At 48.5% G+C, this 13,819-nt stretch overlaps 1 protein-coding gene across 4 annotated transcripts; it reads right to left on the bottom strand.

Annotated features, from left to right (window-relative positions):
- Positions 1-53: 53 nt before the first annotated feature.
- On the bottom strand, positions 54-13,246 carry LOC125719413 (transcription factor HIVEP3-like). 4 transcript variants are annotated; one of them, XM_048994159.1, is made up of 6 exons: positions 12,756-13,245; positions 7,816-8,077; positions 3,893-7,549; positions 3,260-3,440; positions 910-1,033; positions 54-314 (listed from the first exon to the last, which is right to left on the bottom strand). In XM_048994159.1, the coding sequence occupies exons 3-4, from the start codon at positions 7,106-7,108 to the stop codon at positions 3,345-3,347; spliced, it is 3,312 nt and encodes a 1,103-aa protein (XP_048850116.1). In that variant the 5' UTR covers positions 7,109-7,549; positions 7,816-8,077; positions 12,756-13,245; the 3' UTR covers positions 54-314; positions 910-1,033; positions 3,260-3,344. The 4 variants fall into 4 exon arrangements, with proteins under 4 accessions (XP_048850116.1, XP_048850115.1, XP_048850117.1 ...); XM_048994158.1 differs by having other exon boundaries at positions 54-1,033; XM_048994161.1 differs by lacking the exons at positions 54-314; positions 910-1,033 and having other exon boundaries at positions 3,302-3,440; positions 3,893-4,019; positions 4,130-7,549; positions 12,756-13,246.
- Positions 13,247-13,819: the final 573 nt, after the last annotated feature.

Below are 13,819 nucleotides of genomic sequence, written 5' to 3'. Positions count from 1 at the left end.
TTTAGATGCTGACAATCATGTCCCCCCCCAACCCCACAGAGCCCCCTCATCACCCCCTCCCCCCACACTCTCGGGTTTCATCCAAGGAGTGGGGGTCCTCCCACAAAATATATTTATTGTTGGAGCAGACTGTATGATCAGTTATTCCCCATCTTCATCATCATCACCATCATGTTCCTTTAGAGACCTTCCTGTGAAATTAAGATGCTCCTGGTTCAAAAGCCTCCCTGTATACAAACTCCCGTTTTTCGCCATGGTGAAAGAACAATGCAGGCAATCGGTCCCCCAGCATGTGTGTGACCTGCTGCCCTCTCCTGGATGGAAGGAGTAATGCAAGCAGTCAGTCTACCTAAAAACTTTTCCACCATTACTACAAAAATACAATACAAATAGACAAGATGGCCATTGCTCTGTGCAGTCGCTAGGCAGGAGTATGTGCGCACATGTATACACACACACACACACATGCACACACACACACACACACACACACACACACACACACACACACACACACACACACACAGACAGACCTGTACTTATACTGTATCTTTGTGGGGACCGTCCATTAATTTCTTCCAACAATGACAACCTTACCCCCTACCCAAGCCTAACCTTAACCATAAGTAATAAAAACAAAATAGGTTTTTTACGTTTTTGATTGCAGTCGCAGATTTTGAATTTCTCTTTGTAGTAACCAAAAAAATGTCCCCCGCAACATCAAAATAACAGGTTTTTAATCACATTGTGGGGAACAAATGTCCCCACAATGTAATGTATACCTGGACCATACACACACACACACCTGTCACACATTCAGCCAGAAGCTGCAGGCACAGAACCTTGTGATACCACGCAGAAACACCCAGAGGTTTTTTAGTAAAACAAAATGAAATGAGAAGATATTACAGTGAGAAAAGATGCTTTGTCATCTTCCATAATGCAGCTGACTGACACAGAATGCTGGCGCCCGCGTCCCCAGCTCCAGGTTGCTCCCATCACCTTCTCGATGTTCCCAAAGAGACTTCCAAGCCTGGGCACCAAATGGGGTCATGAAATGGAAACCAGAGAAGAAACTTTTCATTTCAGTGCTGGACTCATACCTGTTAAGACCAAGATATATTCAGACCTCGTTTGACTTAAAATATGGCACATTTTTGTTTTAGATAAAAAAATAAATCTCAATGTTAGATTTATATTAAATACTCACTCCACTGTTTTTTCCATGTATGTGTAATCATAGATATTTGTTACTTGTTTCACTACGTCGGGGTTCCAGCAAATGTATTATAATCAATAAAAATTCATTGAAACAGAAAACATCACACTGGTTACCTATACTTTATCTCATAAGAACGGACGTAGTGTTTACAAATGGTGAAGTTTGCATTGTTGTCATTTACGTGTACATGTATACCCATGAAGGGGACAGTGTTGACATAATTTAGAGTGGATGACATTTATGCTCATATGGTATAGTTGATGTGTTCATATTCATGTGGTATAGCTGATAGGCTCACAGTCATATGGTACAGGTGGTGCGTTCAGTCAGATAGTACAGTATAAGCAGTGTGCTCACAGTCATATGGCATAGGTGATATGTTCACACTCATGTGTTACAGATGAGAAGTTCAAGTGGTGGTACAGGTGATGTATTCACACTGATGTTGTATAGGTGATGTGCTCATGCTCACATGGTATACATGATGTGTTCAGGCGATGTGTTCACACTAGGCTTGGGTGGCACTTATTTTTCATACTGTCAAAACTTTTAGACATTCCACCGTGGTATATGGTATATGACGGTATATAAAAAAAATGTAAAAAAAAAACGTAAAACATAAATCTTGTAGGCCAGGGGTGCCCAGACAGTTGATCGGTGTTCTCAATCGATTGGCAAGTGCGTCACAAGCATCCGTGCACTTGCACGCACAAGCCCATTTTTCAGTGTGCAACTAATCGTGTACTCTAAACATTTAGCACACAAACATGTCAGAAGCCAAAATATCACAAACGTATCACTTTCATTCAGTGGGAAGAGGATTATTGTTTTGTTTACTCAAATTCGAAGTCCATATGTCTTATATGCAATATGAGTGTGGGTTTACTGAAGAAGGGCAATTTGGAGCAGCATTTCAAAACGGTGCACAAAAGCTACGAGTTCCTGGCTAAAACGGCCAAACGCAGCCGAAAAGTACGAGAACTGAAAAGTCAGTCAGCAGCCCAACAGTCAGTTTTTACCCAGCTGCATCTTCCCAGTGCCAGCGGTCCCACTAAGGTGGAGGAATACATTCATTTACACTTTTTCAATTTGGAGAATTACCTGGATTTGTCTAGATTTGCTGTGTGCATGTTAACTATGGACAAAGGCAATAGCTAGAGTAATAATAGAGTAAAAGAGAGAGAGACCCTGGTCCCAGAGGTGCGAGGCAACAGTGCTAACCAATGCACCACATTGCCACCCCATTCGCATTTTCCATCAGTTAAAAAAATGTTGCGACTTCTATGTTTCAGGTAACTTTATTTACATGCATGATGTTCACAAATATTCCCAATGTAGACTGAAAATGAAATGGACAGACTGATTGGCCCACCTTTTGCATTGGGAAAAAATGTAGAATACTCCCAAACAGGGGCAGAAACGTTTTTTACTAGTCCAGTATCTGTACCACTGTCAGTCACCATCTTTCTCACCAGTAGAGTGACCTCTGGTGGCAGGTGCTGTGCACTGTAATACGTCACCTCAATACAGCATTTCCGTATCAGTTTCACAGAAAGACGAGTGTCTGTATTTTGGACGGTATTAAAAATACCTTCGGAATTCCTTAATACAAGGGTATACCGTAATACTGTCATACCACCCAAGCCCAGTTCACACTCATGCTGTGTCAGAGATGCATTCACACTCATGTGGTATAGATGACGTGTTCATGTTCATTCATATGGCATAGCTGGGTATTCACATTCACGTGGTACAGGCAATGTGTTCACGTTACTATACTATAGGTGATGTATTCACACTCATATGATATAGGGGATGTGTTCACACTCGTGGCATAGATGACATGTTCACACTCATATGGTATAGCTGGGTAGCAATGTGTTCACACATATAACTATAGGTGATGTATTCGCACTCATATGGTATAGCTGACGTGTTCACGTTCATGTGGTATAGGCAGCGTGTGCTACAGGTGATGTGCTCAAATTCAAATGAAGTGGATCTTGTGAATAACCCAAGAAGGAATGACTTATGTACCCAGAACCTCGTGATGTGCCTCTCTCTGCAACGGCGTCGCCTGGAGCTGGATCCTGCCTCATCCTGGATGGTCACTCCTCTCTTGCTACTCCGCAGTGGGAGTGGGTTCCCTGGATGCTGCTGGTGCACTAGGTGTGGCAGCCTCTGCCTGGGTACGTTCATCAGCACTGCCCTGCCGCATCTAGAGGAGGCAAAGGAGGAGCACGTGACTGAGGCCGCACTGCGAAGGCCAGTGTCTGTGTCACAAGTACGGCATTAACTCCGAAACCGTGGCGTGCATCTGATCCTTTACATCAACAACAGCTACGATTAAGACACAAGTTGCTGAATGTATGTACATTGTGTATAGTTTTGCTGCATATACATCAAATATGTATGTGAAGTATATAATAAAATCATAACACTGCAGCAGTATTATAAATCAATATTTTTACGTCAATAAAGTATTTAAATTTAGCTAATAATGATTTAATACATCTGTATGATAGGTATGGCACATTCTAGAATTCAATGTTACAGCTATGTTTAAATTTGGAAACAACTGTATTTTCCAGAGGAACTGCGAAACGAAATATTTCAGGTGTATGTGATGCAATGATCTGCAGGGGACTGAATGCACTCTGGTGGACTTACATCTCCATGGGACATTTGCGGTTTCCCGGCAGGAAGCAGCTCAGAGGCTGTGGGCTGCGGCGTGCTGGCAGTGGTGTAGAGTGCAGGCCTGTGCTTCTGCTTGGACTGAAGGAGGGAAAGGGCCAGTCTGGTGGAGAGACCGAGTGAGTTCAGGCTGGGCAAAGAGCTGGGCTGGGAGGAGCTGCCTGGGGGCTGTGTGTCGCTCTGGGGGGACGGGCAGAGGAAGCACCAGCTTACCGAGGTGGCGGTGTGCAGGCAGGGGTACGCCTCAGAGTTCAGGGCTTCCAGCGGCTTTCTTTGGCTGTTGTCTCCCTGCGTCTGTCCCATCACCGAATCACCCTTCCTGCTGTCACTGGAATCCACTTCCTCTGCTGCTGCATCATCTTCCTCTTTCTCTTCAGACATCAGAGGTGGGTTTGTGAGCAAACTATGCTTGTCAGTTCCTGTTCCTCCGAGACACCTGCTACCATCCCTGTCACTATAATTAGTCTCCTCTTCCCTCTTTGCGCGCTTCTGCCGGTGCTCTGTGTCAGGGCTGAGCTCCAGGACGCTCAGTGGCGAGAGGGCACTTCCCTGTGCCTTCTCTGTCTCCATAGGACCTGGTGTCAGGGGCAGCAATAAGCCCCGGTGCCCCTGAATGTCAGAGGCGGCGATCACTATGTCTGGCTTTTGACAGTCATCTTCCAGCTTCCTTTTGGTTACAGCAGAGCAGAGCAGATCCTTCTGTTTCAGCGCAGAGATCTGTGACTGTGTAGTGTACACAGCGCTTCCGTATTTGGCTACAGGGGTCTGAGTGCGAACCGGCACCTCCAGTGCAGTAACGGGCCTCAGAAGCTCAGAGGGAGAGGGATCAGGCAAACGGTCGGGGTCCTGATGGACCACGGGGATCTGGCTCTGCGAGAGAGATGGGGATGGTTTGGATTCCGTTTGCAGCCCCGGCTGCATGGTGGCAGAATTGGACCTGCTCCTTAATGAGGGCGAGGGAAGGGCAGGCTTAGTAAGGAGGCAGACAGCTGACTGACTGCAGGAAAGAGGAGGCACTGGGCACGGAGAGAACTCCACGGGGTCTGAATTCACCCCGTAGGGGGACCAGGCAGCTCTCACGTCCGTAACAGGCTCAGGAGGAGGAGAAGCCAGGCTTGATTCGCTAGAATTTTTTGCTGTTTTGTGGTTAAAATCAGATGCTGGACTTGGGCTGAAATTAGCATGAAGCACAGCTGGGTCTGGGTTACTGGGGCAGACCTGCAGAAGCTCCTCTCCACTTGTCTGGCATGAAGGTTTGTTCTGGCCAGATGCTCCACAGATGGGGTCTCTCGTGGGCTGACACCTCTGTCCTTTGTTCCATGCGGGGGGGCAGCAGGGATCTCTGGCTTGGGCTGAATAGTTGGGCAGCATCCGCTGGTGCTGAGGATGCGAAAGTGCTGTCATTGTGCGGCTCACCTGAACACCCTCAGGAGCTGCTGCAGGCGCCACTTCAGGACTGGCTTGAGGTATTTTGTCATTAGATGCGGAGATGCGGAGGAGGGATGTGCTGCTCTTCACAGCAGAGTTACACGGCAGCGAACCCGCACAGAGACCCCTCGAGGCTCGAGCCGCCTCAGCCAGGCGTAAGCACTTTTTCTTGGGGGGCAGTTTTTCTGTTGGGAGTTGGGCCAAGGTTGAGCTGCGCTTTGGCCACTGGAACACTGTGTCCATGTTGGAGGGCTTTGCGATACTGCTGCCTGGCTCCTCTGTAAACGAAAGCTCGGGCACCTGAACGCTGGGCTGGCGAAGCAGACGGGCGTGGGAGTGTGACTTTGGCAGCTCTCTTTGCGGTGGGTGATGGTCCTTGTTGAAGGAGAAAGCAGAAAACACCTTTTCCTTTTTCTCAAAACTGCTGGTGTGCTGAATCACGGAGATACCCTTTCCGGTGTTTGTCCCATCTAAACCTGACTGTGACGCCTCTTCTGCCCTGTCCCACATTTCCCCTATGGCACTGTTCCTCTGTCTGCCTGTGCATGTAGACGTAGGGGGAAAAGGAGCAGCTATCTCAGGCACCTTGGAAGGATCCATCTCACGCTCCTGGCTTCCCGCTTTCTGCCTCTTGTGCAACCTCTGGATCAATACTTCCTTTCTGGAAATGTTGTTCAGCTCTTCCGCCAGATATCCAGTGGGGAAACTGGATCCATCAGCCCTTAAGACTTCTTGCCCTCGGCAATGAGAGATGTAGCTCTTGCTTTCCTTTTGCTGGCCGCCGGGCGTGTTGATGTACTGGTGCTGCCAAGGACCAGGCATCACCGTGGTGACACTGGACCGATGAGGCACCTCATGGAGAATGGGCTCTGTCTCAGCAGGTACCTCCAGGGCAGGCTGACGTCTCAGTGTGCCGTGATGCCGGCCCAGTCGCTTCCCGGCCGGTGAGGCCTGCCATTCATCGAAGGAGTGGCTGAAGCGGAATCTACGGGTGGCAGAGTCCGCGTCACCAGCCGGCGATGGTAGGGAGTGGCTCCTAAGCAGGGGGGCTGTGTACAGGCGAGTGGCGAGCAAGCCCACCCTCAGAAAGCGCGGATGTAGGGGGTCCCTGGACAATCCAACATCAACTGAGCCGCTGCTATTGGAAGCAGGTGCTTTGGGAGCTGAGATCTTGGGCACTTCTATGCTGCTCTTCCTGGACAGAGAAGATCGTCTAGGTTTCACACTGTCAATTTCTCTGGTGTCAATCAAAGCTTCATTGATGGTGATGAGCTTGGTGATGTGTTCAATGACCTGATTGGCCGGCACGTTTATCGGGACGCTTCTCCGTCTCTCGCCTGGCTCTGCAGACCCTGCACACTGCTGCTGTTGGTTCCTGTGCCACTGATCTAACCGTCCAAATTTGCCGAGTATAATTTCAGCGTAACTTTTGGCCTCTGTGTTTGGGGGGCTTGCCTGGGACCACTCGCCGCTGTCAGAGCGGGAGAAATAGCCGGACTCGGTGCTGCCCCTGCTCCAGAGGTCCAGGGAGGCAGGGGCCTCCTCGTAGGACCCTAGGGGAGCATGCCTCCTCTCACTCAGTCGCAGGGCCAGCCGCTGCTTGACTGCATGGGCGCCCTCTGCTGGCAGAAAATCTTTTATTCCCTGGGCCTCCTTAACAGAAGATAATGGTGTGGTGCTGCTCTCTTGCGAGGCAATCCGTCCGTGCTCCTCTGTGGATGAGGAGGTGCTCCCACGCTGCCCAGATTCACCCTCTGAGCTCATGCTTTTGCCTCCGGCTGCTTCGCCCGCTCCTCTGCTGGTCGGCAACCTTCAGAACCACTCAGACTGTGTTCCTCACCAGACGGAGCTCGGCGGGTACGGGGCGTGTGGTGCGGCCCGCAGGGACAGGGACTCTGCCCAGTGTGTGAGCGGATGTGGTTCTGTAGGACACTGGGCTTGCTACCGGCACAAAGACAGTACCTCAACAAGTACTTCCCAGGTTTCTGGAGTCAGGTTTCCCTCCTAGGGACACCTTCCTGAAGTTACACACTCAGAGCTTGCTGGTTTGAGGCCAAGGCTCTCCCTGAAATATTTGGACCTCACTATCTCTCTCCTCTCAGTGCGGCACCGGCTGTCTTCTCTCCCAAGAGAATGGAACGATGACACTTCCTCCGCTGGGCCTCAAGGTGGAGCCGCCATTTCTGCTGCTGCCCGGCTGATCAGCTGTGGGGATCAGCAGAAAAGTAATTCCTCAAAGGTGACTAAGAAAGAGAAAGCTGTCATTCACTGAATGTTGCCCTTTTGCTGGACTGAGTTGAAGCCACATGGTCAGAAGGGACTTCATGCAGGCCCTGGGAAGACCTCGAGTTGCTGCCTCACTGGGGCATCACAGCTCAGCCAGCAAAGCAGCTAATGTCTGGATGGATGGACATTCAATAAAAAAAAAAAGAACAGAGGTTATTCCTTCTTTTATGTCCTGTCTTATTTACCCTCGGATAAATTCCTTGTTGGCACCCTAAAGAAAGAGGCCCCTTGGAAGCAGGACTGAGGACGTCCAAGGTGGCAACAGCTATCCTTCTGCTGGACACTGATCTTCCCAAACCTGGGCTCAGCCGGCTGCCATGTCAGACCCCTCCTGGCCTGAGCTCGCTGCTACAGCACAGCCCTGTGCAGTGCGCTGCAGGGACCACAGGCAGCTGACAGGATTACTCAGTCACCCTTACACTGCGGCTTGATGCTGCTTCAAAGGCTCTGTGAAAAGAAACAGTGGCTTTGGATGGGGGTTTTAAACTGGTTTTTAAAAATAACTTAATGAAAACAAACGTTATTAAAACAAATGGGCCACAACATTTGAATCAGACATATATTCAAACCAAATGTCTGACTTGCTGTGTAATACAACTTGAATGTGTAGTTGGGCCCTTCTGAATTGCAACGTTCACCATTAAAGAAGCATTTCTGGGGAGTTTTGAGAGAGCTGCAGATAAGTGAAGACCAGCAGACAGCACACAAAAAGTTTAGTAACTCATAAATGTATAAAATATATGTACAATGCTGGTTGGGATGGCAAGAACGTTTAGGGCAGCCTCTGGCGTGATATATCGCAGCAATTGTTGTATATTGTGTTTTTCATCTTTTGGCTTCCCTTCACTCTGCTCACCAAGGAGGCCAAAACAATTGCATGCAGTTTTTAATACATCAGAGATGGTTAGAAGGGTTGACTGTATATCACAAATTGAGACAAACATTCTTGACTGGCTAAAAACCTGATTAATGAACACATCCCACTGCCAAATACACATGAAAAAAAACATATTATACATAGATATACATACATATAAATATATATAGAGACATAAGAAGCTTCAAATCACACATGGGAACTACAGCATCAACAGAAGCACACAGGTTCAGTGGAGCTCACACATACAGGCGCTAGGCAGGCACAGGTTCAGTGGAGCTCACATATACAGGCGCTAGGCAGGCACAGGTTCAGTGGAGCCCACACATACAGGTGCTAGGCGGGCACAGGTTCAGTGGAGCTCACACATACAGGTGCTAGGCGGGCACAGGTTCAGTGGAGCTCACATATACAGGCGCTAGGCAGGCACATGTTCAGTGGAGCCCACACATACAGGTGCTAGGCAGGCACAGGTTCAGTGGAGCCCACACATACAGGCGCTAGGCAGGCACATGTTCAGTGGAGCCCACACATACAGGCGCTAGGCAGGCACAGGTTCAGTGGAGCTCACACATACAGGTGCTAGGCGGGCACAGGTTCAGTGGAGCCCACACATACAGGTCTTAGGCGGGCACAGGTTCAGTGGAGCTCACACATACCAGCGCTGGGCGGGCACAGGTTCAGTGGAGCCCACACATACAGGTCCTAGGCGGGCACAGGTTCAGTGGAGCTCACACATACCAGCGCTGGGCGGGCACAGGTTCAGCAGAGCCCACACATACAGGTGCTAGGCGGGCACAGGTTTAGCAGAGCTCACACATACAGGTGATAGGCGGGCACAGGTTTAGCAGAGTTCACACATACGGGTGATAGGTGGGCACAGGTTCAGCAGAGCCCACACATACAGGTCCTAGGCAGGCACAGGTTTAGCAGAGCTCACACATATAGGTGCTAGGCAGGCACAGGTTTAGCAGGGCTCACACATATAGGTGCTAGGCAGGCACAGGTTTAGCAGGGCTCACACATACAGGTGATAGGCGGGCACAGGCTTAGCGGAGCTCACACATATAGGTGATAGGTGGGCACAGGCTTAGCGGAGCTCACACATATAGGTGATAGGTGGGCACAGGCTTAGCGGAGCTCACACATACAGGTGATAGGGGTGCACAGGCTTAGCGGAGCTAAATGGTTGTGGCCCAGGAGCGCTGGACATTATGCTGTGACATGAAAGACCCCAATCTCCTTGGCAGGAATAAAACGCCAATCTGAGATTGCTGTTCAGCAGAAAAATCAGCCACTGTTTTACAATACAATACAAAAAAACACACAAAGAAAGAACCAACCATGGGCTAGAGGAATGTTTTAATCTTCAAATCTCGTGCTGGCTCACAGTTTGTCAAATCTTCCCCTGTGTATCTCTGCCTTAGCTCACCTACGGAGGTGCATGGGCGGCAGTGATCCTAATCTATGGTGCCATGCACAATTTCAACATCGCTGGTCAAACAGGAGGGATATTGTTGTGCTTCTATGTCTATGATTAAGAGCTCATGTAAATATCCTCTCATATCCACAGGATCCCCATGCTGGTTCCCATAGCAACAGACCCAAACTGAGGAGCAGCAGATGGAGGTTGAGCTGGAAGTCTAAATTTATCTCCCAGCATCCTTCCTGATGACAGACACACGCTAGCCTGAAGGAAGTGCCGCCCTCTCTAGACGGCCTGCCTTGCACCCCACCCCCCCCACATCCTTTGGCTCCGTTCTGCTTCTTCCAACCAAATGAGGTGAGTCCACACCTACGGCTCCCCTTGTGCTTCGCGGCTTTGACGTTCGACACTTCATTACAGGCCAAGCTGCCTTGCTACTAGTGGCACACATCACGCCTTCAGCACGACGGCCGCGCTCTCCCACCTATGCAGCCTCTTAGAAATCTCCGAGAAGCATGTAGCATTGTGACAAGGCGGCTTGCATATGAGATTTGTCAAGCTTAACATAAAATGTTTTAGCCAGCATGCACTCGGCTGTAAGAAGCACGCAGAGCAATAAAGTGACCGACACAAATGATTAATGCTGTGTCTTATTTCAAAATAACTGAGCAGCATCTGCGAACCTCAGCCACCGGCTCAGCATCACGAGTTCTATCTCTCCACTGAAAGATACGCAGAAGCAAACTATACATCCCACACACAGGCACCTGCTTAGAGGGTAATAATTAAGGTGTCTGAAAGCATACGTTTGCAATGGGAACATTTTTGGGTGAAAATCCAGGAAGGGTATCCTATTAAGTACAGAATCTAACTAACTAACCCTAACCCTGATAAAAATGAAAACTGGGAGAAAATGTTACCATTAAGACTGTAAACAAGGACACCATTTGACACATGAGTGTAGTGGGTGAGTAGGTGGGATAGAGCAAAGCAAGCAGGACGGCTACAGGTGGGCTATAGCCTGTCAGGGCAATACTGCCAAGCCCACGGTGACGGACAGTACAGTGGCAAACGCCCACACTGCGCCATACGCTGGCACCATCTGCGGCTCGGATCACCGCTGATATCACAGCGCCGCGAGCGACCATCCCTGACAATTCTGGCCGGTCTCCATGACACCCCTCTTCTAGGAGGGAAGGGCAGGTACCCAGCCACTGGATCACAGAGCTAGCGGCCACTTTAACCTCTGACTTCATCAGGAACAAAAAAGGGACAGTGAGCTGACAGGGCTCCCCCTCCCACAGAGTGAGGGGACAGTGGACAGGGTTGCATCCTACAGGAGACCCCCCCATTCCCCACGCTGTCATTTGTACGACGCCAAAGCTATTTTTATTTTTCTGTTAGATAAGGCACACGGACTAGTGTAGAGCAGTCCACACAATAATAGCTTTGGTGAATATTTGCCATGTTCCTCCAAGATATTTTACCATTCAAAAGATACTTTCTTGCCCAAAAAAAAAAGCCTGAGGCCCCTTTATGCATTCGGCAAAGCTGCAGAATCCACTGAGACTCGATGGCATTGCCCAAATCCACAAGAATAGCCACAGTACAGGCACTGAATAGAAACGATAGGCAGAGTATGCAAGCTCAAGTGTAGAAGGACCGGCTTAATGTACATGATGAACTCTAATTGCAGCTCCCTTCTAACATAATGACGTAATGGTACTGTGGAAATACAACTGGAGAGAGGAGCAGTTTTCCGTTTCAGAAAACGATTACGGAAAAGTAAGCAAGTAAGATCAGTACTATTTGAGATGTAACAGTCGCAATCTACAGTATATTAGAATAGGCGGAAACTCAGAATTCAATTAATTAGTGGCAGGTTTGTAAAAAATAAGCTGCTTTCCAGATACGTCTAAGACCTCCCGAAGTCTGCGCGTAAATGGCAGAAAACAAAAATAACAGCTGCCCAAAGTGCTATATAAATATTTCATTACTGAGCATTGCGCTGACAGTGATGGACCCATGCGCACCGCATCCTGCACCACGAGTAACAGTTATTATGTAATGTTATTGCACTCCGCTGAATGTTTCATCGAAAACGAAAGCGCCAGGATGCTGCGATAAGGCTAAACTTTTCACCCTTTCAAATTGTGCACGGACAGTGGCTGCCTGCAAAGCACTCTGCAGCCGAAGTGCCGTCTCCCGTAAATTGCCGGCTAATTTGTTTTCTTTCGTTTGCTTCCCGGAGATTTGGGAACAGAGAGTCCCCTAGTCTGCGCGTGCTCATGTTAATCTCAGTTTGGCTGTAGACGCGCACGATTGAAACTGTCACAATGCGATGCATGTACGGGCATCGTCACCAACAGCATTATAACAGGCGAATCATGCTTATAAAAAAGAGTAAATGCATTCAAACTTACGGCTGTTACAGAAAGCTTTGGTACGTCTAGCCAATAAAAAAAAAATTAAAAAAATCAGTGATCAACTGTACACTGAGGGAAGCGGCAATAAAAATGTACGGGCAATTTTTGTTTTTTTGCAAAATAACAAGAGAACAATAGCCTACTGTACTATACAGTAAGCCGAAACACTGCTAACTGTAAACAGCAAACGAACAAACTGTACACCTTAACAATAGAAGCTCCACACTTGTTACCGATGACATCAGACACAAAATGCAATTTTTAAATAGAACATACTCCAGTGAATTAATAGTTCAATCGCCGGTATCATCATATGTACAACTGTTGTTTAAATAATGAGACAATACAACAATACGTAGGAAAATCATAAAGATATATCAGATTAAAATTTCTTACCAGCCAGAGCAATTTAACTGAACTATTCTGGTGCATGATCTCTTTCAGACACTATTTTGCGTGCGTTTTTCATCTGTTAGCAGTCTAAACTATTGTCATCAATAACGACGACATAAAATGAGCAGGCGACCGACGTTAACTTCACTGCTTGCCGGGAGGAACTGTGCAGTAACCGTTTTATTCCTCAGTGCGTCCACCGAATAGAACGAGGGCAAGTGTGGCAGTGCGCGTCCTCGCAGCGCGTCTGGGCGGTGGGCTGCTACGAGGGGGGCTTTCCCTCAGCGATAAACGGAAGCTGCAATTCCACGATAAGCCGATGGCCACTACAGGGACACTATCTCCCGCTTCGCTAACGACGCACGGCGCACTACTGAGCACGTCCCGATGTCCCCGCCCCTTCTCCATGGTCTGAACCCGTGCATGTATCACTAGGTGGAGCGAAGAGCGGGCATAACGTGCCCTGTGTAATATCTCATCAGTGTCCTCCACAAAAAAAAAAAAAAAAGTGCTGGGGGTATTCTACAGAGAAAAGGGGACTCCAGGGATATAGATTGATGAATGAATTGCAGTATGCTGCAGCAGGCAGCAAGCAGCCTCTAAATGCTGCCCACTCATCTAGGTGAGGGGCTTACATTTCATAACTAGCCTGTGGTACATCCTCCCACATAGAGCAGGACTGAAATGATGAAATTGGATGCATTGAATATTACATCATGGCCGAGTTTCACAACGGAGCGTTACTTCATTAAAATGGGATACAAAAAAACACAAGACAATCAAACTGAGCAACTTCCAGTGTTACAAATGGTCTGCCCCCCCCCGCCCCATAATCTATGCCCAGGGAAGGTTCATGAAAAGCAGCACATCCACGTGTAAGCCGAGCAAAAACATTTGGGCATCAGTACATATGAGCAGAGTGATCACACGATAAGACAGACTAGCACAGGGTAAACATACGGGCATATGACTGCACACGCAGAGCGATCACATGTGTCACGACAAACCAGGCAGGCTGGCACTGGGCAAAGGCACTGCATCAGTTGCTTTTGGCTCCATGGCGCTGC

This window comes from Brienomyrus brachyistius, chromosome 23 (assembly GCF_023856365.1).
Source record: "Brienomyrus brachyistius isolate T26 chromosome 23, BBRACH_0.4, whole genome shotgun sequence".
Lineage (NCBI taxonomy): Eukaryota > Metazoa > Chordata > Actinopteri > Osteoglossiformes > Mormyridae > Brienomyrus > Brienomyrus brachyistius.
The sequence above is the reverse complement of the archived record's forward strand: the minus strand, read 5'-3'. Positions and strand labels throughout refer to the sequence as shown.